The following is a 26109-nucleotide window of genomic DNA, read 5'->3' on the forward strand; positions in this document are numbered from 1 at the left end:
ACTGATATTCACCACTTTGATCTGCAGAGTTGATTTTGAATGTGTAGTCTTTGTTCTCCCTGTAGGGGGCATAGTCTCGACCATCCTTGTTGATTTTGTAATACCAGTCAGTGTCTCTTCCTTCATTCATGTCACACTTGAAGGTAACAAACTGTCCAATGAAATAACTGGACCAGTTGGGTTCAATAGTTAGCACAGCATCTAGAATCCAACACAAACAGACAATCAGACAACAGACAATCTGAAACACTTTATGCTCAAGGCAGAATGTTGATTGATTATTAATACTTTATTTATGTAGAGTCATACAGGTTGAGAATAATCTTTGCTAAATAAAAAGGAAGAAATAGAAAAAGTGAAAACTGTTCAGTCACCTTGAGCGTGTCCACTGCAGACGAGCGTACAGAGCACTACAATAAAGACAGAAACTTCAGACATTATCAAACTAAAGACACTCAAATCATGTGAGTGTTTTGTTGATGTTAGATTTGAAATGTAACATAAATAAAACACTGTTGGTAATGATGTGTCTCATTTCTTGATCAATGGTGAGTTAATGACCTTCTTAAGGAACAATCCCACCAGGGTTTAAAGTGCAGTCGCTTTCTTACCAAGCTCCTTTAAACACTTGGAGATTTACATCTACTCTGATCTGAGTCAGTGCACTAAAATCTAATCCAGTCTACAAACAACCACGTTGGTAACAAACATGAGAGTCCTCTGATCACATGACCTGCAATGGTACAAATGACTGATGCTCTGTTCTTCTTACTAAAACGTGTTTATGGATCAGTATGAATCAAACAATAGAAGTCAGTGATGAACTCACAGAATAGGCCCAGCTCACAGAGCAAAGTGGCTCCCATCCTCACATCCAGCAGTGACACGTCTGAAAACTTCTACAACTTTCTGTAAAGAGAGAGAGTGAAGCAGCAGCACAGCAGATACCAAAGAGCTGTGAAGGAAACAAAGAGGTTTTAAACTTCTCTCTGCTTCCTTCTTTTTACACAGAAATAACAACTTAACAAGGTCTGACCAGATTTTTATGAAAAGGCCTTTAACACACAGACTAAACTGACCAATAGCAGACAGACAGTAAGTTTCATTACACATATGTGAGCTGACTGAGGGTTAAAGAGGAAATGAGGAGAACAAAAGTCCAAGACTTGTTTTAAGTGTGAAAAACATTTATTTTATTTAAATATTATTCAAATAATAAAAAATAATAATAAAATAATAATATTAATAATAATAATCATCATCATCATCATCATCTTTGTCATAAACTGTAAGTATTATGAAAACATTTGTCTTACATTATTTCAAAGGCTATTTATAATATTAATAAATATTTCCAAACCTCAAGCACACAGATGTATGAATAAAGGAGAGTAAATATCAATAAATATATCTACAGAGTAAAACCAAACTCCCTCTACCTGCAAGCAGACACTGCTGGAACTAATTAAAGGTGTTTTCAACCCCTGATGTAACCTGTCTGTGCTCCGTCTCTCACCCTAAGACAGCTGGAAGAGGTGTTGCCTTGTAGGTAGCTGTAACTGTTATAATTGTATTAATAGCGAAAGACATTGTTTTTAGCGTCCTGTAACCACACAGTGGTCTGATGAGTCTCAGTTTCTGCTCCAACATTCAGATGGTAGGGACAGAATTTGGCAGAACCAAATCAATCAAATCAAATTAATTTCACTTTGATCTCCAAACAAACTACAGTGATTTCCATGTTTCCTTGTTTAGGCTGTGGGACTGTAACCTCTAAGGTTTACATGTTTCCAGTTTAAAGTTTCAGAGCCTCAGAAATCAACAGCAGCACTGAGACTGGACTCAATGATAAAATAGTTAACAGGAATAAAAATGTTTATTTTACTGCTCTGTGTGCTACATCATCAGATTAATGAGTTTCTACAGCATTCATATCTTATCCTTTTTTACAACAGTGTTACATTTTAATGTTTTAAGTTTGATATTATTTAAAGATTTTTAATCACTATTTAATAATATCTCTGCAGCAGGTGGCACTATGTGTCCCTCCAAACTATCAAAGCTCAGCTGATTCACAGAAGCAGGATTCAGCTTCGAGAGCAGAGTCCTGCAAAAGTGTCGACTGTGTAGACTTTTCATTGGGACAGAGAGGGGGAGGGACTTTCACCCGCCCAACACATGCTTTGTGCATCCTCTAAGGTCCTGACTGCACGCTGTTTGAAGTTGATGATGTCAGCGTCTGCTGAATGTTCATTGGTTGGCAAGTGCAGCGAAATATAGCAGGAAAGGAAGAAGCACAAAAACACTTCAAAGGTCAACAATGCACACATGCGAGAGCGTAAATCTGGCGTGCGATGGCTCCTTTATGCATCAAATTGTGCCTCAGCTGGAGGAAGCCAAGACAACACTATGGATATCAACATTGATGCAAATGAGTATCTTCATTCTGTTTTAGTATTGATTAACAACACAGTGTAGATATCTAACCCTACTCTAGATCTAATCTCTATGATAATAAAACTACTCTGATATTTTCTGTCTCTGACATTTCACTGCAGATGTTTGAATTTCTAAAATCTGATTGTCTTTTGTTAACATTAAAAAGTAAAAATAAAAGTCTAATTATTTATTGAGCATCAAAAAGGAGAGAAAAATAACCATGTCTCAGCATCAGCATTAACGTAGAAGAGAGTAATGAAGTAAAGATAAAACATCATTAGGATCAAACTGACAGAAAATCAAACAAAACAAACTAAATTAGGACATTAGTTTTAAGAGTTTAAGAGTATTTTTCTGTCTCTGTGCATAAAAAGTACGTTTGACACATGAGAAAACATTTTAAACTTATAGTTATAAAAAATGTTATAAAAGTTTAATTTAAAATATATTAATATATGACCTTAAAGACAATGACAATGAGTCAAGTGCAACAAGCAGCGATGTATCCAACACGATACTCAGACTAAACTGAACCAAGGAACCAGCCAACATTTGTCTGTAACTATCATAAACATCACAAGTATGCTTTGTTCAAACTCTCACATAAACACTTCAAACCAGTGATACACTCTAATTCTCACACATGAGAAACACTTTCATTAATCAGTGCCATTCAAACAATGTCACAAATGTACTTACACAATAACCCCGTCATGCAGAGCAAAGAGTGCCCCATCCTCACATCCAGCCCTGCTGCACTCTGATCCTCAGCTCATCTCAAACACTTTGACTTTACATCAATAATAAAAAGAGAAGCTGCGTTTAATACAGATAAGACCAGAGTGTTTCTTCTGACTGTGGCCTCTCTGTGCTTCCTTTCCTTTTATACAAACCTCAAACAGCTCCTGTAGCTTTGACCACAGCAGTTGTGTGACGTGTTCACATTTCCTGTCCACTGCAAACATGCAGGCTTGCTTCTTGTGTTTGCTTCTTACCTCCTGTTGTTTCAGGTCAGGTGACATATTTACCAGCTCATAATTATGTTTTATTCTCAGAGACTTTTATGTGATTTGTGCAGTGTCCTGTCATGACATATGCAGCGAGGTGTTGGACCTCAACACTGAAGAAACCAAACAGCCACTCAATAAATGCACTAAATAACACAGATCTCTCTGTCCCTCGCTCTGCATCCTGTTATGTCATTTTTTCCAAACTCCCGTTTCTGCTTCCATGTCTGTTTCTTCCCTGGTCTGAGTCTCAGGTCTGTGTTTCTTAGTCTGCACGTTTCCTGTTTTATTTTGACAGTATCACCTTCTGTGTTTAGTTTTGCTTCCAGCTGTGTTTCCACTTCCCTCGTCACCCTCGTGTGGTGTGAGTTTTCATTCGTTCATTGGCAGGTCATCTTTTCACCGTGGGCCACATTTCTGTTCATCACGAGTCACATCTCAGGCATTCATGTCATTCATGTTGGTGACATTTAAGTTTCATGTTCACTGTGTCTAGTGTTAATTCTGTCCAGTTTAATTTACTGTTAACATCGTCCTAGTTTCCTTGCGTTCTTCATTTATATTGTTGGTCCAACCTAAAGTAAACGTCTCAGTTTTTGTTCATTCCTGTCTCGAACATCTGCTCTTACTCTTACACCACGCACCGGCCACCCAGCCGTGACAAAAAACTTTATACTGTTGTGTATTTTTAACTCCTTGAATGAGCCATGATTATGTTTGAACACTGATTAGTCACAACAACAAGCATCATACTGTACTACTATCATACCTGCATTGCTCTAACTTGCCAAGAACCAACACAAATCCTGTGTTTCCTGTCTTTTTCTGCAACTCGGGAGTGACGCCACGCCCGATTTCCAACTTCCAAGTTCGGAGGTATCTGGAATGCAGCACAATGACCCACTTTTCACACCTTGTCTCATGTCATGACACACATAATTAATAGTGGATTCATGACCCACTTAAGGGACAACTCCCACTATGGTTGTCTGTCTGGGTTCTCTCTGGGTACTCTGGCTTCCTCCCAGAGTCCAAAGTCATATATTATTATGTTAACCGGTGATTCAGGTTGTTGCCTGCAGGTGTGAATGTGAACATGAATGGTTGTCTGTCTCTCCATAACCTGTCTAGGTTATCTTTCATATTATGACAGCTACTATAGGCTCCACCCACATTGAGTCCAAAAGGACAGAACAGTGAATACTTTAAAGTGCGGTTACGTTGTGATTGGCTAGTCCCTCCACATGAGCATGTAGTGTGTCTCAGTTTGTCACTCAGGCTGTTGTATTAATCATAGTAAAAGCATGAAAACTCAGCCACCATCCTTCATTCTGTCAAACACTTTCTTACAAAGGTTATGATTAAGGTTTGTTGCAGTATCATCTACACACACTCACCAACATGTTCATGACCAAGTGTTTTAGATTCTTTCACAGCAGGTGTGTTTTTTCATCCCACCACTTTTCTTTTAGAAAGATAAAATATATTAAGATGTAACTTCCTGTTTTTAGCTTATTTTCAGGTTATATGTAAAAGTTAAGTGCAGAAGTTTCAGTACTTATCAATATTTTAATATTGTAATGCTGCAGAGTCCAGCAGACAGTTTGGAGTCAAACACTGACGTCATCATCACAGGTGTAGGAACCATTTCTGTAACAGCAGCCAAACAGACACATTAGTATCAGTAGGTTTAGATGATTTACTGGCTCCTCTGCTGGTTACAAAGCAGTGATTATACTTTGGAGTTTTGTGTTATACTGTGAGGAACTGGCCTGTTTGGAAGTTGCAGTAAGAAGAAAACATGTCTGTATATGATGTTGTGGACAGAGAGAGTGATGGATGATTTTATTTATTTCAGAGATAAATGAACATTTACAGCACGTCCATGCAGAGACTCTTAAAGACATGAGCGTGAGAAACAAGCTTTTCACCGTTTCTCTTGATGCCCACATGCTTTATTTATTCTTTAGTCCAGCATGTGTCATCACCACAATAAAGCTGCTTTTAACCTGTTTTCACACATTGTCATGCCTGCACATTTCCACTGTGCTGTGTTGACTTTAAATAAAACAAACCACAGGCTGCATTTCCTCTTATAAGGGTATCTGACTTTCAGTGGACAAAAATAAACCTGTTGAAGAAAAGACTTAACCAACAACAGTCTTTACACACATGTAGGCATCACAGTCTGTTCAGAGGAACAAAGATGTTATTCTGTATTGTCTTATTTACCGATTAATCTTGTATTTTTACTGCTCATTGCTTCTTAAATAAAACAGATCACTGTATATATTTCAAGGTTTGGTAAAAAGTTTTGCATCTATCAAAAAAAAATCTACAGTTTTCTCCACCTGGAGGCAAAAACAAAGACAATGTATGATGTCCAAACCACCAAGTTAACCAGCAGATTAGGAGGAGGAAGCAGAGGGGCGGGGATCAGGAAGGCCAGGTGGTTATCAGCAGAATAGGAAAGAGCAAAAGAATTAAGTGTGGTGTTTATTTTTCCATTAAAAAAAGATTTGTCCACAAGAAAAAGTCTCCACACAACATAAGATAATATCACACATGTTGTGTCACAATATTAGAAATTATGAATCACTTTCAGCCAATTATCAAGAAACGTTTCACCCTTTAGCCACACAACAACAGAACCAGGATAATTAATATAAATCCACAAACAACAAATCTCTGAGTTCATGTTGTTTCTGACTGTTTCAATGTCACAGCTGCTCATTGATCCTGTTCTGTTGCTTCAGGTTTTCCATGTTTGCATGTTGTCAGCTGATCTCAGATCAGCAACATGACACTGAATATTAATGTTGTGTGAGTGTGTGGTTTAGGGCCTCCATCCTGTGATAATAACCAGGTGTTGAGATGAGGACTCACTGAAATCAATTTATTTCACATACAGTTAGCAAAATGCAACATTTCTGCACATAGTGTTATATATATCCACACAACACATGACAGACACTGTGGATTCAAGAGCACTGAGCATATTCAGCAAATAACCACAGATGCATGATGGGATATGATTTAATTTTGTGTAAACTTCTGAACAAGAAACGAGCTGATATGTTTGAGGTGGACAGCTGACTGTAGTTTGTAGCTGCTGAGCTCAGTTCAAAAGAGTTAATGGGAAGGAAACACAGAGGCTCCAGTAATGATCACCCCACTGCCTCCTACTGACCATTCTTGTTATTACACCATTTTAAGAAAAAGTTGCCATATTAATGTTCATTTGTGAGCCCTGAATTTCTCACAGACATCAAAAACATGTTTTACCTCCTCTAATACACACGCCTTCATTTTATACTCATGGCCCCCTTTTAATGTCCTAGAGGGGTCGATGCTTTCTCTTGATAAATCAAACTGCTGTGAAGAGGTACAAACAAACTGCACAGTGATGTTGGTGCTGACACAGTCCAATCATAACCATTCTGTAAGGATTCAGTGATACTCTGTCAAAATGTGACACTCTGTCCTCCTTCACTTAATAGACTCTTAATAGACTCTTAACAGACTCTTAATAGACTCTGGACTTCCAGACCAGCAGGTTTAGGGAAGTCGTTTATGGGGTCACATCTTGACACCCCCCCCCCCCCCCCCCCCACACACACACACACACACACACACACACACATACTTACACAACGCACAGACAAGGTGCTCTTTGTTTGTATGCATACGTCATATGTTAATGAACCTATGCATACTCATGTAACCTCTATAAAGAGCAGTGTTACGGGGGGAGCGGACGAGAGCGACTGGGATCAAGCGAAGTAACGGCGTTTGTCCAGTTCTCTCCCGTGCACGAGAAACATAAAGAACTTTGCCTGCTTGGTGTTCAATGCTTTTCGCTGTGTGGTTGAATTGTCTTGAACGTTCCAGCAAATAGGTTTATGCTACAAACCTATCAACCTGACACTTTTTATGCCTTCAACTAAGGAAATACTTTATATTTATATTTGACCATTACAGCATGTAGTTGTCAAGTTATTTACTGAACAAAACATTTTTCTCTTCTCTCCACTTTTCTGGGGCTCAGATACAAATCATGAGTCATTTTCAGATGATTAATAAACAGCATATTGCAGTTAGAAATGACATTTTAATACACATGTAAGCATCACAGTTTACTTAGAGGAACAAAGAAGTGTTGTGTGATATTATTTCGTAGAAAATGTTGCATTTTTAAAAGCACCTCAATTATTTGATGCACATTAAACTGTAAGCGTCATAAAAGACACAAACATCACCTACAGAAAACAAACCTGCTCTGGTGTGCAACTGCTCTGATAAAACACTCTTCAGATGAGTTTGTTGCTGCTGATGTGACCAAACAGTGTGAACAGTGACACATGATGGAAGTGCTGCCATGAAATGTAAGAGGACCACATGAAGACTGCAAACGTAGCACAAAAGCAGCACAAGTCACAGAAAAACATGAAGCACATTCATCCATTTCTGTAACAATGTCTCCAGTTTAGGGTCACAAAAGGGACAGTGGACACTGGGAGGAAGCTGGAGTTCATGGAGGAAACACACACAGATGCAAACTCCACACAGAATCACCTCCACCTGTGATTCAATTTAGTTAGTAAAAAGGTTGCTGAGCATAATGTCAGAGCAGTTGTTACTTCTCATTATGTTGATAGATCATGTTGGAGGGTTTGAAGCTGTTTGAAATGACAATGAGTGTCTTTAAATAAAAGCTCTCTTTCAGTGGATTCACAACACTGAACACCTGTAACATGTACTCTCAGTCTGACACACAACAACAACAACACACTTTATTTATATCACTTTTATTAACAAAGTTACAAAGTGCTTCCAGAAAGACTTTATAATATATATTACAAATAAAAGAAACAGTTAAAAAAAACAGACCTACAGAACATTAAAGTCCATTAAAATTATTTTCTAAAGGGAGAGAAACAAGAAAAACACACTGAGTGATTCTTTCTGAAGACAATATAAACTCAGACTATCAGGATCATTGCTTTGAATTCAAAATCTTCTCTTTTTCACTCAAAGTGGTTTCAAGTATTTAAATGGTAATGGCCTGTCTTTATATAGCGCTTTACTAGTCCCTAAGGACCCCAAAGCGCTTTACACATTCAGTCATCCACCCATTCACACACCGGTGATGGCAAGCTACGTTGTAGCCACAGCCACTCTGGGGCGCACTGACAGAGGCGAGGCTGCCGAACACTGGTGCCACCGGGCCCTCTGACCACCACCAGTAGGCAACGGGTGAAGTGTCTCGCGCAAGGACACAACGACCGAGATTGTCCAAGCCGGGGCTCGAACTGGCAACCTTCCAATTACAAGGCGAACTGCCAACTCTTGAGCCACGATCGCCCACATTTAAGAAACTTTAAAGAGAAAAACAGCTAAAGAGCTGCTGTTAAGATTTTACAGCTGTGGCTGAATTTGGATTGACATCATTGTAGTCAGAGCTCTCCTCTGGGTCACCACGTTGCCCTGTTGAGGTGATCAAATGAAAGCATTTCAAAACAAACTCCCTCTGTTTTGTCCACAAATGCATTTATTATCAGTGAGAATAATTACCAATGTATATTTTGCATTTCAAATCTCACATTTTGTGCACTCACTTGTCTTGTTAATGACTTTCAGCTGAATCACAGATGTGACATTGGTGTAATCACCTTCTGCTGGACCTGAAATAAGAATCTGATTGACTTTCATGTTAAACACAGTTATTGTATAATCATCCAGCTTCCACAAGCTCTATATTAATGAAAGTGTAAACTTTACCATTTTCAGTGTTTTCACATCTTCTGACTGTCTCATAGACACAACGATCACCTGCAGGTCAGAGAAAATCAGTCACCTCATGTCTGTGATACTAACTTGTTTCCACTTTATTTATGATCTGTGTCTTTAAAGATATATATATATGAAGAAGAAGAAAAAAAATATAGTTCTGACCTTTGGACCATCTGCAGCCAAACAAAATGAGTGGAAGGAAAATAAATATGAATCCAAGAATTAATCTAAAGATCATCAGAAGAGAAAATGAAGAGCTCTCAGGTGTGGACACAGCAGCTGTAAATAAGAACATTTCATTTTTAATAAATGATTTAGCTTAAAAAATTTAAGCTGAACTAAATTCACAAAGTACTTAATTAAAAAATTAATAAAACAGCAATGTTGAACATTATTGATGAAAAAACTAAATCCTTAAACAAAAGTACACATTTGCAGCACACGGGGGAAGAATTCATCTACAATAAATCATATCAGATGTTTTGATCCTGCTCACCTTTAACTGACATCCAGCTCTGTGCTGACTCTCTTCCTGAGTACTGACACTTGTAGAAACCTTCATCAGACTTTGACACTGCAGAGATCTTCAGCTCCCCTCGGGGATCATTTTCAATAAGTTTGTCATTGTGATAGAAAAACACATTGGAAAGTATTTTTTGTGTTCTCAAACTGCAGCTCAGACTAACAGAAGCTCCCTCAGTCACAGGATGAACAGGACTCACCAGGATAGGACCATTACCATCATCTGTGACACAATCACACACAATTGTTTCAGTCACATCAGCTGGTGCACACTTTGAGAAAAAGCTGACAAACAATAATAAGAACAGATTGTACAAATGTTCATCATGAAGATCTGATCTTGTATATTCAAACCTGTGTGTTTTTACCACATAATTACTGGGACAAATGTTCACGTGACGTCTAACTCATTCAAATCCAAGAAGTAAATGTATAATAACATACTCTGTACAGTGATGTTGACTGCACTGCTGAACTCTCCTGATCCAGACTCACACCAGTACACTGCAGTATCTGACTTTGATGTGTTGATGTCACATGTGGATCCAGTCATTCTCCTACAGTCAGAGTACAGTCGGCCGTCCTCAGAGAACTTCCTCACTCTCCACTCAGTGAAGTTTCCCTCACAGGTCAGTGAGACAGAGTCAGAGGTGAAGTGTTGCACTCTGTCAGGACTCACTGTGAGAGACGCTGCTGAATGAACATCTGGAAACAACATGCAGTGAAGAGACAAAGCTCACAGATGTTAGGATTATAAAACAAGATTGTTGGGGGGGAAAGGTGAATGAAAGTGATGACACACCTTATTAGACAGAATCAAACTGACCTGCAGACCAGACAAACTTTGGTTGACTGTGATCAGTGTGATACTCTGGGTCTCCTCTTCCAGCTCTGCACACATATCCTGCTGTGTGTGTCTGTCCATGAATGATGTAGGAGTCCTGTGCAGTCCCACTGCCATCAGGTAGCAGCTCATAACTGGAGGATTTCTCTGATAGATCAGGAACAGCTTTATACCAGTAGAAGCTCCATCCTGCAGACGGATGTTCAACCTCACAGTTCAGAGTTACTGAGGCTCCAGGACTCAGCCATGATGGAGACACAGTGAGGACAGGACGGGGTTCATCTGTTCAACAAAGATTTTCTCTCAATCTTTCGTCTCTTAACTCTGAATTCAATGTCACTAAAATGTTGACTCACAAATATTTATGATGAACTTTCAAGGTGAGACTATCTAAACATGTCAAATATCTCAACATGTACTAATAAAAACACATTTTTACAAACTGTTTCTATTTCCAGGTTAAATGAACTTTGACTCTACTTACTAAACATTGACCAATTTAGAAAACAATGTGTAATTTTTCTGCATGTGAGACTTCGACTGCCTAGAAAAGTTTTTTTTTTTTTCAAATCAAAAATAGTTTGAATGCCTCATCTCTGTTTTCTGTTCATTACTGTTTTAATAGTTACAGTGCCGTGAACAACTTCTTTACTTTCTATCGGAGTGGGAGGAGAGTGTTTGAAAGAGAAGTATGTGTGTGTTTTTAAAGTCGTCTTACTACAAATATTATTAAAAAGTTATTTGAAAAAATCAAGTTCACACACAAAAGCTGACTGGAAGTTATTTTCTATCATTAACATTTCATTTTAAATGTTGTACACAGCTACTACAACAGCAAAATAAAATGTTAAGCTGACGTTCATCACTTTCATGTATTTGTACAATTTTTAAAATTATAACACATTATTTGTTTTAATTCTTTTATTTATGCAGAGATGGTTGAACTGTTAACTGTTAGTGATCTGAGCCCAGCAGTAAAACTGGGACATCTGAGCTTCTGTTGTTTACCTGTGTTTGTTTGTTTGTTTGTTTGTTTGTTTGTTTTGTTTTCAAATAAAGTGAGTGTAAAACAGCTGAATCACAGACAGAAACTTATTTTTAAAGAATGAACATAAACACACTTTTCTCCACAAAGTCGTTATCTGTACATATGAGACTTTTTCAGGAAGAAGTTGGAATGAGTTTGATTTGCTTTCATAAAATCACTTTGAGGTTAACATGCAAATCAATGAGTTCAATAGAAATAAAATCAAAAACCTTTCTGTCAAACCCACTCGTGTGTGTGTGCTTCAGATTAATTTTAATCTACGCCAGTATTTGATGAGATGATTGAATTACTTTTATTATTTTTTTAAAGAAGTTTCATATTTGTTTTCATTTGTTGAGTGAGTTTGAAGAACTATATTTTATCCTGTTTGTGTCATCATTGTCCTCAGGTGATGGAGCAGCAGGTCAGCATTGGCGTCTCTATACCAGCTGAAAGTTCGTGACACAAAGTGGTGACAAACTGTCTACAATGAGGCTACTATCAGCTGCAGCTCTTTGTCTGACTAACAATGTAACATGCTTTGTAGACCATTGAATTCATCCTGTGCTGACCATGATGACATTTGTCAAATGGAGATCACACAACAAACATGACTTACTTGATACTGACAATGTGAAGGCTTCACTCCACTCTGTTGAAGAATATGAGTCATCTCTGCGTCGACTCTTACACATGTAGTCTCCACTGCTGGACTCAGAAACTCTGAATGTCACATCATTATTGTGTGTCCACTGTGTGGGTGTGCTGGGTCCTCTCCATTCATACCACCACTCAGTGGTTTCACCTCCTTCCTGCAGCTCACATGTCAGAGTGATCGTCTCACCTCTGAATATCTGAGGCCAGTTGGGTTGTTGTTTTACAACAACTTTACTGGAAACTGTTCACACATATTAACAGTTGAGATACAAATAGAAACATGAAATCAACACAGAAAACTTCACATTGTATGTTTGATAATCATGAGTGAATGTATATTTCAAACTAAATGACTGAACTCACAGGTTTTCTCAATGGTGACATCATCACTTCTATCAGTGTAGTAAACTGGGTTTCCTCTTGTTCCTCTGCAGCTGTAGATTCCTCCTTGAGATACTCTGATATCTCTGTTTTGTTGATCTCTGATTTTACCTTCAGAGGTTCTTTGGGTTCGTCTGAACCACTCATATTTCCATCCATCAGAGCTCTGCACAGAGCAGGTCAGTGTCACACTGCCCCCTACTGGTATGATTGTTGTTCCTGCTGTCAGTGTGGCCCTGGGTTTATCTGCTGTTATGAAAAAGAAGAGAACATAATGCACACCTGATACAATATAAATGTATAAAAGGTTTAAAAAAATCCTTTTTTTAACCCCCCCCCCCCCCCCCCCCCCCCCCACAAATAAAATCTACAAATGTCTTCATTATATATATATATTTTTTTTTCTACAGTTTAAGTCACTTTAAATTTTTCTGATTTCTGTCTCAACATGGTGACAGAGCTGCAGTAATTCAGGTTGTAGATCTCTAAATAAGCACAGTATAAACATTTGTCCATTCTCAGGCCTGACTAATTCACACTGAATGTAAACTAATGCAGTTCACTGTTGAAGGAAACACAAAGTTAGGTAAAATGCAAGGATCTTTGCTAAAGTTCCAACACATAGGAAATACAATACTTTCAATGAAACATTTATTAAACACACATTTTTTATAATTCAGATGAGTATTTTAACAGGAATCATCACAGTATTAATCACTGAGGACTTACCTAATACAGTTATAAAGACAGTATTACTGTTCTTTGTATAACGTGACCCCTTCCAGCTACCAGAACACTGATATTCACCACTTTGATCTGCAGAGATAATTTCTAATGTGTAGTCTTTGTGTGAACTGTAGCGGACATACTCTCGACCATCCTTGTTGATTTTGTAATACCAGTCAGTGTCTTTTCCTTCATTCATGTCACACTTGAAGGTAACAAACTCTCCAATGAAATAACTGGACCAGTTGGGTTCAATAGTTAGCACAGCATCTAGAATCCAACACAAACAGACAATCAGACAACAGACAATCTGAAACACTTTATGCTCAAGGCAGAATGTTGATTGATTATTAATACTTTATTTATGTAGAGTCATACAGGTTGAGAATAATCTTTGCTAAATAAAAAGGAAGAAATAGAAAAAGTGAAAACTGTTCAGTCACCTTGAGCGTGTCCACTGCAGACGAGCGTACAGAGCACTACAATAAAGACAGAAACTTCAGACATTATCAAACTAAAGACACTCAAATCATGTGAGTGTTTTGTTGATGTTAGATTTGAAATGTAACATAAATAAAACACTGTTGGTAATGATGTGTCTCATTTCTTGATCAATGGTGAGTTAATGACCTTCTTAAGGAACAATCCCACCAGGGTTTAAAGTGCAGTCACTTTCTTACCAAGCTCCTTAAAACACTTGGAGATTTACATCTACTATGATCTGAGTCAGTGCACTAAAATAGAATCCAGTCTACAAACAAACATGGTGATAACAAAACATTAGTGTCCTAAAAACGGTACAGTCCATCCTCTTTGGGCAACAGATGAACGACTGGCTTCCAACAGGGAAATGATCTCCCCAGTATTTCCTTTATGTATTTGACTTTTCAGTACTTATCTCAAAATGTATTTTTGAGATCAATGACATCTCAAAAATTTATGTCATTGACAAATTGCAATGGGTCACTTCTCACAACAAGAATTTCTCTAGAAGGTGATATATAATATAAGGTGGAAATAATGTACGTGTCTTCAACAGCAAACACCATTAAGCTGAAGTTAAACCTGCCTACTGGGAGGTTTTTTGTTTTTGTTGTTTTTAAATCTCTATTTATGGCTGGACGAGCTCTAATCTTCCTTTAGGAAGCAATTTTCATTTAGTAAGGAGTAGGATCAGTGTAGTACTCTTTTATACCTTGACTAAGGAAGCACTTTAGTGTTAGTCTGCATTAAAAGGCTGTTTAAATCTAGCACTGGCTTTAATCACTGCCGTTATATGTTTAATCAGTGTCTTCTATGATTGGTTACATTTTATATTAGGATGTCAAAAGCATCAAACTATCACTGATGGAGAAACAAACCTTTGTTAGATAAACTAAACCAGCTCCACTCTGATCTGAGTCAGTGCACTAAAATCTAATCCAGTCTACAAACAAACATGTTGGTAACAAACATGAGAGTCCTCTGATCACATGACCTGCAATGGTACAAATGACTGATGCTCTGTTCTTCTTACTAAAACATGTTTATGGATCAGTATGAATCAAACAATAGAAGTCAGTGATGAACTCACAGAATAGGCCCAGCTCACAGAGCAAAGTGGCTCCCATCCTCACATCCAGCAGTGACACGTCTGAAAACTTCTACAACTTTCTGTAAAGAGAGAGAGTGAAGCAGCAGCACAGCAGATACCAAAGAGCTGAGAAGGAAACAAAGAGGTTTTAAAACTTCTCTCTGCTTCCTTCCTTTTACACAGAAATAATAACTTAACAAGATCTGACCAGATTTTTATGAAAAGGCCTTTAACACACAGACTAAACTGACCAATAGCAGACAGACAGTAAGTTTCATTTCACATATGTGAGCTGACTGAGGGTTAAAGAGGAAATGAGGAGAACACAAGTCCAAGACTTGTTTTAAGTGTGAAAAACATTTATTTTATTTAAATATTATTCAAATAAAAAAAAGAATAATAACAATAATAATAATAATCATCATCATCATCATCATCATCATCATCATCATCTTTGTCATAAACTGTAAGTATTATCAAACATTTGTCTTACATTATTTCAAAGGCTATTTATAATTTTAATAAATATTTCCAAACCTCAAGCACACAGATGTATGAATAAAGGAGAGTAAATATCAATAAATATATCTACAGAGTAAAACCAAACTCCCTCTACCTGCAAGCAGACACTGCTGGAACTAATTAAAGGTGTTTTTAACCCCTGATGTGACCTGTCTGTGCTCCGTCTCTCACCCTAAGACAGCTGGAAGAGGTGTTGCCTTGTAGGTAGCTATAACTGTTATAATTGTATTAATAGCGAAAGACATTGTTTTTAGCGTCCTGTAACCACACAGTGATCTGATGAGTCTCAGTTTCTGCTCCAACATTCAGATGGTAGGGACAGAATTTGGCAGAACCAAATCAATCAAATCAAATTAATTTCACTTTGATCTCCAAACAAACTACAGTGATTTCCATGTTTCCTTGTTTAGGCTGTGGGACTGTAACCTCTAAGGTTTACATGTTTCCAGTTTAAACTTTCAGAGCCTCAGAAATCAACAGCAGCACTGAGACTGGACTCAATGATAAAATAGTTAACAGGAATAAAAATGTTTATTTTACTGCTCTGTGTGCTACATCATCAGATTAATGAGTTTCTACAGCATTCATATCTTATCCTTTTTTACAACAGTGTTACATTTTAATGTTTTAAGTTTGATATTATTTAAAGATTTTTAATCACTATTTAATAATATCTCTGCAGCAGGTGGCACTATGTGTCCCTCCAAACTATCAAAGCTCAGCTGATTCACAGAAGCAGGATTCAGCTTCGAGAGCAGAGTCCTGCAAATGTGTCGACTGTGTAGACTTTTCATTGGGACAGAGAGGGGGAGGGACTTTCACCCACCCAACACATGCTTTCGTGCATCCTCTAAGGTCCTGACTGCATGCTGTTTGAAGTTGATGATGTCAGCGTCTGCTGAATGTTCATTGGTTGGCAAGTGTAGCGAAATACAGCAGGAAAGGAAGAAGCACAAAAAACACTTCAAATGTCAAAAATGCACACATGCGAGAGCGTAAATCTGGCGTGCGATGGCTCCTTTATGCATCAAATTGTGCCTCAGCTGGAGGAAGCCAAGACAACACTATGGATATCAACACTGATGCAAATGAGTATCTTCATTCTGTTTTAGTATTGATTAACAACACAGTGTAGATATCTAACCCTACTCTAGACTCTAGTCTCTATGATAATAAAACTACTCTGATATTTTCTGTCTCTGACATTTCACTGCAGATGTTTGAATTTCTAAAATCTGATTGTCTTTTGTTAACATTAAAAAGTAAAAATAAAAGTCTAATTATTTATTGAGCATCAAAAAGGAGAGAAAAATAACCATGTCTCAGCATCAGCATTAACATAGAAGAGAGTAATGAAGTAAAGATCAAACATCATTAGGATCAAACTGACAGAAAATCAAACATAACAAACTAAATTAGGACATTAGTTTTAAGAGTTTAAGAGTATTTTTCTGTCTCTGTGCATAAAAAGTGTGTTTGACACATGAGAAAACATTTTTAAACTTATAGTTATAAAAAATGTTATAAAAGTTTAATTTAAAATGTATTAATATATGACCTTAAAGACAATGACAATGAGTCAAGTGCAACAAGCAGCAATGTATCCAACACGATACTCAGACTAAACTGAACCAAGGAACCAGCCAACATTTGTCTGTAACTATCATAAACATCACAAATATGCTTTGTTCAAACTCTCACATAAACACTTCAAACCATTGATACACTCTAATTCTCACACATGAGAAACACTTTCATTAATCAGTGCCATTCAAACAATGTCACAAATGTACTTACACAATAACCCCGTCATGCAGAGCAAAGAGTGCCCCATCCTCACATCCAGCCCTGCTGCACTCTGATCCTCAGCTGATCTCAAACACTTTGACTTTACATCAATAATAAAAAGAGAAGCTGCATTTAATACAGATAAGACCAGAGTGTTTCTTCTGACTGTGGCCTCTCTGTGCTTCCTTTCCTTTTATACAAACCTCAAACAGCTCCTGTAGCTTTGACCACAGCAGTTGTGTGACGTGTTCACATTTCCTGTCCACTGCAAACATGCAGGCTTGCTTCTTGTGTTTGCTTCTTACCTTCTGTTGTTTCAGGTCAGGTGACATATTTTACCAGCTCATAATTATGTTTTATTCTCAGAGACTTTTATGTGATTTGTGCAGTGTCCTGTCATGACATATGCAGCGTGGTGTTGGACCTCAACACTGAAGAAACCAAACAGCCACTCAATAAATGCACTAAATAACACAGATCTCTCTGTCCCTCGCTTTGCATCCTGTTATGTCATTTTTTCCAAACTCCTGTTTCTGCTTCCATGTCTGTTTCTTCCCTGGTCTGAGTCTCAGGTCTGTGTTTCTTAGTCTGCATATTTCCTGTTTTATTTTGACAATATCACGTTCTGTGTTTAGTTTTGCTTCCAGCTGTGTTTCCACTTCCCTCGTCACCCTCGTGTGGTGTGAGTTTTCATTCGTTCATTGGCAGGTCATCTTTTCACCATGGGCCATGTTTCTGTTCATCACGAGTCACATCTCAGGCATTCATGTCATTGATGTTGGTGACGTTTAAGTTTCATGTTCACTGTGTCTAGTGTTAATTCTGTCCAGTTTAGTTTACTGTTAACATCGTCCTAGTTTCCTTTCGTTCTTCATTTATATTGTTGGTCCAACCTAAAGTAAACGTCTCAGTTTTTGTTAAGTTCATTCCTGTCTCGAACATCTGCTCTTACTCTTGCACCACACACCGGCCACCCAGCCGTGACAAAAAACTTTATACTGTTGTGTATTTTTAACTCCTTGAATGAGCCATGATTATGTTTGAGCACTGATTAGTCAAAACAACAAGCATCATACTGCACTACTATCATACCTGCATTGCTCTAACTTGCAAAGAACCAACACAAATCCTGTGTTTCCTGTCTTTTTCTGCAACGTACTAACTCGGGAGTGACGTCACACCCCATTTCATCTTTCTGCTACTGAAATCCCCATAACTGACCACTTCCTCCTCTCATTTAACCTCACTCTCTGCTGCTCTTCTACCAAGCCAACCCGTCTCATCTCGTTCCGCAACATCAAGAACATTGACATGGACATTCTAACTACCAGTTTGGACAATGTTCAGATTCCGGACTTCTATTCTACTCCTGATGATTTGTTGTTATATTATAATAATTGTCTACGCACTGTCCTTGATTCTCTGGCTCCTGTAAAAACCCACTCTGTTTCCTTCGCTCGCTCTGCTCCCTGGTTTACCTCTGACCTCCGAGCTCTGAAGGCCAAAGCTCGGCAGCTAGAGCGTAAATATAAGAAATCTGGTTTAACTGTTGATTCAGAAATCTATAAATACCACGTTCTTCAGTATAAAGACTCCATCAACAAGGCCAAACAAAGCTTCTACTCTGGTATTATCAGTTCTTATGAGGGTAATGCAAGGACTCTGTTTTCAGTTCTCAACAAACTAATTCAACCCCCCAATGCTTTACCACCGCACTTCTATTCCTCTGAAACCTGCAACTCCTTGATGCTGTTCTGGACTACGAAAATCAATAACATCCACCAGCAACTTAGATCAAATGTTATGTCTACGCCCTCTCCAGAACCTCTTCTCCTTTTTGAGCCATTTTCCACTTTTCATCTTCCTGATTTATCTGATATTTCCGAGTTAATATGTAAATCAAAGCCTGGCACATGTCATCTTGACCCCATGCCCACGGGGCTTGTGAAATCCTGCCTCTCTTCTTTACTCCCACTCATTTCTGCTATCATTCACTCTTCTCTCACCACCGGTATTGTTCCCTCCTTATTGAAGACTGCTCTAGTCACTCCTATACTGAAAAAACCTTCTTTAGATCCTAACAACTTTAACAACCTCCGTCCGATTTGCAATCTACCCTTCATCTCTAAGATACTCGAAAAAGTGGTTGCAGCTCAACTTCATTTACACCTGGTTAATAATAACATCTACGAGAGATTTCAATCTGTTTTTCGCTCATGTCACAGTACCGAAACTGCTCTACTTAAAGTCACTAACGATCTTCTAATCGGAGCTGACTCTGGTCTTCTCACCATCCTCGTCCTTTTAGATCTGAGCTCAGCCTTTGACACCATTTCTCACTCTGTCCTTCTAAGCAGACTTTCTTCTCTCGACATCTCTGACACACCCCTCGCCTGGTTTCAATCATATCTCCTCGACCGTTCCCAGTTTATTCAACTAAGATCATTCCGCTCTCGTCTATTCCCTGTCTCCTCTGGTGTACCCCAAGGCTCAGTTTTAGGCCCTCTTCTCTTTATAATATACATCCTCCCTCTAGGTACCATCTTCCGCAAATTTGATCTTCAGTTTCACTGTTTTGCTGATGACACCCAGTTATATCTCTCTTGCAAACCTGATTCCTCCCTCCCAACTTCTTCCCTTACAGAATGTCTATCCGAGTTAAAATCCTGGTTTAGCTCTAATTTTCCAAAGCTCAATGAGGATAAAACTGAGATCCTCCTTATTGGCACCAAATCCAACCTTTCGAAGGCAAACCATTTCTCACTCACCATCGATAACTCCACAGTTTTCCCCTCTCCTCAGGTTAAGGGCCTTGGTGTCATCCTAGACAGTTCACTTTCCTATAAATCTCACATCAATAATCTCACCCGTTCTGCCTACTTCCATCTACGTAACATTAACAGATTGCTTCCTTCTCTTTCCACCCAGTCTACATCCATTCTTGTACATAGTCTTGTTACCTCCCGTATTGACTATTACAATTCTCTTTTGCATGGTCTCCCCCGAAAATCCCTCCATAAGCTTCAACTGGTTCAGAACTCTGCTGCTCGCATTGTCACCAGAACCCCCTCCTACCAGCACATCACCCCTGTTCTTCAGGAACTTCACTGGCTCCCTGTGAAATTCCGGATAATTTTCAAACTTCTTCTGCTCACCTTCAAGGCCATTCATAACCTCGCTCCTTCTTACGTTTCTGACCTGTTAACCACCACTTGTTCTGCCCGTTCACTTCGTTCTTCTTCTTCTATCCAGCTTACTGTACCTTCCTTCCGCCTCACCACCATGGGAAGCAGAGCTTTCAGCTGCTCTGCTCCCAGGCTATGGAACTCTCTGCCCCCAAAAATACGAAATATTGGTTCTCTCCCCCAGTTTAAATCCCAACTCAAAACTCATCTGTTCAAATCTGCATATTCAGTGTGAATCCACTGTTTGTTCATTTTATCTTGTGCTTTTATTTTATTGTTCTTATTCTGCCATTGTTTTACTAAGTGTTTTATCCTATTGTAAAGTGTCCTTGGGTGACTTGAAAGGCGCTCATAAATAAAATTTATTATTATTATTATTATTATTTCCAACTTTCAAGTTCGGAGGTATCTGGAATGCAGCACAATGACCCACTTTTCACACCTTGTCTCATGTCAGGACACACATAATTAATAGTGGATTCATGACCCACTTAAGGGACAACTCCCACTATGGTTTTCTGTCTGGGTTCTCTCTGGGTACTCTGGCTTCCTCCCACAGTCCAAAGTCATATATTATTATGTTAACTGGTGATTCAGGTTGTTGCCTGCAGGTGTAAATGTGAACATGAATGGTTGTCTGTCTCTCTATAACCTGTCTAGGTTATCTTTCACACTATGACAGCTACCATAGGCTCCACCCACATTCAGTCCAAAAGGACAGAACAGTGAATTCTTTAAAGTGCGGTTGCGTTGTGATTGGCTAGTCCCTCCACATGAGCATGTAGTGTGTCTCAGTTTGTCACTCAGGCTGTAGTATTAATCATAGTAAAAGCATGAAAACTCAGCCACCATCCTTCATTCTTTCAAACACTTTCTTACAAAGGTTATGATTAAGGTTTGTTGCAGTATCATCTACACAAACTCACCAACATGTTCATGACCAAGTGTTTGATTGTTCAACAGCAGGTGTGTTTTTTTCATCCCACTACTTTTCTTTTAGAAAGATAAAATACATTAAAATGTAACTTCCTGTTTTTAGCTTATTTTCAGGTTATATGTAAAAGTTAAGTGCAGAAGTTTCAGTACTTATCAATATTTTAATATTGTAATTCTTCAAGATATGAAAACTAAAAATATCTAAAAACTTGTGGACTCTGTGATACTGCAGAGTCCAGCAGACAGTTTGGAGTCAAACACTGACGTCATCATCACAGGTGTAGGAACCATTTCTGTAACAGCAGCCAAACAGACACATTAGTATCAGTAGGTTTAGATGATTTACTGGCTCCTCTGCTGGTTACAAAGCAGTGATTATACTTTGGAGTTTTGTGTTATACTGTGAGGAACTGGCCTGTTTGGAAGTTGCAGTAAGAAGAAAACATGTCTGTATATGATGTTGTGGACAGAGAGAGTGATGGATGATTTTATTTATTTCAGAGATAAATGAACATTTACAGCACGTCCATGCAGAGACTCTTAAAGACATGAGCGTGAGAAACAAGCTTTTCACCGTTTCTCTTGATGCCCACATGCTTTATTTATCCTTTAGTCCAGCATGTGTCATCACCACAATAAAGCTACTTTTAACCTCGTTTCACACATTGTCATACCTGCACATTTCCACTGTGCTGTGTTGAGATTAAAGAAGACAAACGTTAGACTTCAGGCTGAAACCACAGGCTGCATTTCCTCTTTTCTTGGAGGCCCAGACAGAAATTTTGTGGTATCAGATTTTCAGCAGATAAAAATAAACCAACAACAGTCTTTTCCACTCATGCAGTCATCACAGTCTGCTCAGAAGAAAAAAGGGGGGTCAGAAAAGAATTAAAGGGTGACCGGAACCACTAGACTCACATGTCATATGTACTCTTGTCTACACGCTGAGGCATCTGTCAATTAATATTAATCTGAAACATCATCACCCTCCTTTTTTCTTCTTTGTGTGTGTGTTTGTATTCAGATTTTTGAAGTTGTGCCCTTAATCTTCATAACATCAAAATCAATAATCAAAAACACCAGCAAAGTGCATCATGATGAGACCCAGAATCAAAACATTACAGCAAAGCTGAATACACTAGTGTATATAACACCCAGCAGTGTGGTAAACTGTGCTGAGAGAGCATCTGCACCCCATAAGACCAAGAAGCCAAGAGCACCTCTGTCAGTGCGTTCACGTGGCTAGTGGGTCCTCTCTGTGGCTGACTGGCTGTTAACCCAGTGAGTGAGAGTTTCTCCCACTGCATTGGGCCGTATCCTTCTGCTGCACTAAAGGACCGTTTTGCAGCCATGTAGCTCTGCTCATGTCATGTGCAGCCTTCCCACATCACATAATTTCTGGGCATGACTGTGGAGTCCATCAGAGCCTCCATGTCCCTCACCCTGAATTGACAGCAGATCTTCGGGGTGTGCCTAGACCCATTTGGGCTTCACACGTGGGGTCAGCTCCTGAGGCTGAGGGCTCTACAGTCTACAGCTCTTATATCAGTCATTGGGCGTCTCTGACATAAATATGCTGGAGCTGCAAGCTGTCATCCTGGCACTCAACCAGTTTCTGTCGTGACTGTTAGGGTACCAAGTTATCATCAAGACAGAAAGCATGGTCACAGTAGCCTACATCAACAGGTAAGGGGGCCGAGGGTCTCCCCTCCTCTGCACGATAGGTATCAGACTGTGGCAGTGGGCTCACCCCGTTCTACTCACTGAAAGCAGTTTATGTGCCAGGACCATTGAACGTGACAGTGGACATTACAATATGTTGAGGGGGAGCCCGATCCAAGAGGAGTGGAGACTCCATCCAGAGGTGGTCCACCAGATCTGGAGTCACTTCAGAGGGGCAGAAGTTTTTTTCCCCCAGGGACTTGACACATTGTCATCTGTTCTTCTCCCTGCAGACAACTTGGTGCACTCCTCACCACAGGCTCTTCTCTGTGCCTTCCCTCCATACCCCTCCTCCAGTTATTCCTTCACCAGGTCCAGACCGAGGAGTTGATCCTGGTGACCCCTCTTTGGCCCTACATGCTAGTTTTCAGCTATCCTGCCACTCATGGCCAGGACACCCCCGGAGCTCCCTGTTCTGAGGGACCTCCTGTTCCAGGTGAGGGGGTCACTGTTCCATCTTTTCCCAGTAGGGCTCAGGGTGACAGCCTGTACCCTGAGAGGGAGAGGCTCCATGCCTGGCCTGATCTAAAAGTGAGAATGCTGCAGGAGTTTTGTGTGCTATCCACTAGGATTACCTACTGCTTCCTTCGGGGGCTGTTTGCCTCCTGGTGTGCGGCCCACCAGCTGGACCCCCACCAGACCACAGTTAACATGATTCTTTGTGAGCTGCACACTCTGTCGGTCCAAAGGCAATGATGAAGGTGACACAGGGGTTATCCTCCGGCCTAACCCTGGGTTGCTGCTGACGACCCCATCTGAATTTCACCTGTCCAAGTCAGTTGAGTTATGAATATTCCTCACAGGGGACCTGCACAAGGAGGCAGCTGGGAGCCAGGTTGCCCTGTGCCATCTCTGAGCTTTGGCACAGAACTTCTTGCTTATCCGGCCGTTCAGGAAGTCAGACCAGCCGTTTTTGAGCTTCCACTGTGGAATTCTGGTCAGACCCTTGTCTAAGTCTCGATTGTCCCACAGGGTTGTGGAGGCCATTCAGCAGGTGTATGCCTCTTCGGATGTTCCCCTCCCTTCCAGAGTGCGGACCCACTGTGTCACAATATTAAAAATTTTAATCACTTTCAGCCAATAATCAATATACATATATTTTTAAATTAAAATTATTAACCTATCACAGAGAGAGCTATGTGTGCATGCAGCTAAATTTGTCCACCACTACAAACAGTCACGTGTTAGAGAGCACAGCTCATGCAGTGAAAACCTTGTGTGCTGTCCATGGTGCTGAAATTATATCAGTTTAATGAATTTAATATGACTACTTATTAGTCGTGTGCAATACTGCAAGATTTGGTATCAATCTAATACCAAGTAAATACCAGGCCTATATCGCTGATACTGATACCAGTACCAATACTTTTTAATAATTACCATCATCAGTGTTGCTAATTCTGAATGAATTTTCATGACCTTTAAGACAGCCAGGTTGCTTCTTAGATGAAACTGCAGCAGTGCGTACAGGAAAGAAACAGAAAGTAAAGTATCGAGTTCATTACACTCGTAAGGAAAAAGAACGTGTTGGTTGACCAGGAGGACTGGGAGACTATGACAGATACAATAAATTATAAATGGATTATGTCTCCCTCTATTGGCCACCAGCTGTAAACACAGTCCAGTGATTGTACTTGGAAGCTGTGTTCAGAGTCTGACATTAGAAATATGGGAGAGGAACTATATCGGTATGTCCACACTGACACTTACCCTTATTTACCATGGGCCCACCAGCGGAGAATGCGCTTTAGAAAAGAAGAGAAGCTGAGATTTACAGGGATATTTGGTGTATTACGGTACAATCACAATAGTGTAAGCATAGTTTGATTTCCAAAAATGATAACACTTCGCCCAGTCATGAAGAATTTTCTTAATACTGTTTGTTTAAAGAAAATTTTAACATATTTAAATGATGCCTTCTCTGTGCGATTGGTGAAATAAAAAATGTGATATAGGCTTTTAGGCAAGAAGTGCAAAACAAAAAATAACTTAAAAACCTCTGGAATTAAAAAAATGGTACAGAAAGAAGGCCTTATCTGTATAAGAAAAATTACCTGTACCGCGATGGTACGAGGGAAATTTCTTTTGCAGTTCGTCTGAAAAGCTGCACTTGCGCTTTGGCATCTTTTAAAGATCATCTGTTTCAACTGTGAGGCAGAACAACCACTCACAAAGCAGCAGCTCGGTGTGTGACATCACACATATGACCCATATGTGTGATGTCACACCTGTAGGCCTATAGAAAAACCCGGACATTTTCATCAGTCTCGAAAATCCCCTCGGACAGAACGTGAAAAGAGGACATGTCCGGGGAAAAGAGGACGGTTGGTTACCCTAGATCACACGCTATCGCTGTCTTAACACAGAAAAGTCAACTCCGGCTGGTTTTACCAGGGTGACTCGCACTACTGTATCTCTCGACCAGTTGGGCTCGAGAGAAACGGTTACTGAAAGATGAGAAGAAAAACATTACGAAACTTTACGGTGCATCATTAGAATGCACGGTCCAATCACAGGTAGGTAATGATGACACGTGGAGCACTTGGCTCTCCAAAATAGAGAGAGATTTGTAATATAAAAAGAAGGATACACAAAAAATTGAGTGGGCTAGGCTCAAATACTTTTTTGTATTAGTGTAGTTCATATTTAAAGTTGATGTTGTATTACATTTCATTTATGTTAAATCTGTTTCCACTTAACTATAAATCTGAAAAAACAGAGTCTGTTTTTTCCCCACTGCTGTTCCACTGTCATACGAATACAATAAAGTATAACGACTGCCAGGTATTGAAAGCTGAGGATTTTCTGGGGAAAAAAGGGCAAAAGCTGTCACTTACAGTATGATTTCTGACACTTTTACAGCCAAGATTATGATACCTGGTAAAGGGTCTTTTAAAGGACCTTTGAACAATGATATCTGCTGTTGTTGTTGTTGTTTTCTGTCTGTACCGTTCGGCACTGTATTTTTGTCTGATATTTTTCTAAAT

General features: G+C 39.3%; 1 protein-coding gene across 1 annotated transcript in view; it reads right to left on the reverse strand.

The window, feature by feature from the left end:
- LOC146579881 (uncharacterized) overlaps positions 1 to 26109 on the reverse strand; it is a 102466-nt gene that overhangs the window by 4429 nt on the left and 71928 nt on the right. The window contains exons 18-30 of the mRNA XM_085268018.1: positions 25514 to 25569; positions 23702 to 23797; positions 14970 to 15039; positions 13840 to 13875; positions 13400 to 13666; positions 12653 to 12919; positions 12252 to 12530; positions 10588 to 10887; positions 10206 to 10466; positions 9736 to 9984; positions 9402 to 9518; positions 9228 to 9278; positions 9065 to 9130 (exon numbers count right to left, since the gene is read on the reverse strand). Of these exons, the coding sequence (XP_085124144.1) occupies positions 9065 to 9130; positions 9228 to 9278; positions 9402 to 9518; positions 9736 to 9984; positions 10206 to 10466; positions 10588 to 10887; positions 12252 to 12530; positions 12653 to 12919; positions 13400 to 13666; positions 13840 to 13875; positions 14970 to 15039; positions 23702 to 23797; positions 25514 to 25569 (2115 nt within the window). The remainder of the gene's footprint in view (positions 1 to 9064; positions 9131 to 9227; positions 9279 to 9401; positions 9519 to 9735; positions 9985 to 10205; positions 10467 to 10587; positions 10888 to 12251; positions 12531 to 12652; positions 12920 to 13399; positions 13667 to 13839; positions 13876 to 14969; positions 15040 to 23701; positions 23798 to 25513; positions 25570 to 26109) is intronic.

This window comes from Mchenga conophoros, linkage group LG3, assembly GCF_057382185.1.
Source record: "Mchenga conophoros isolate Kocher_MC1m ecotype Shallow Benthic linkage group LG3, M_conophoros_male_GT1.1, whole genome shotgun sequence".
In the NCBI taxonomy this organism is placed as follows: domain Eukaryota; kingdom Metazoa; phylum Chordata; class Actinopteri; order Cichliformes; family Cichlidae; genus Mchenga; species Mchenga conophoros.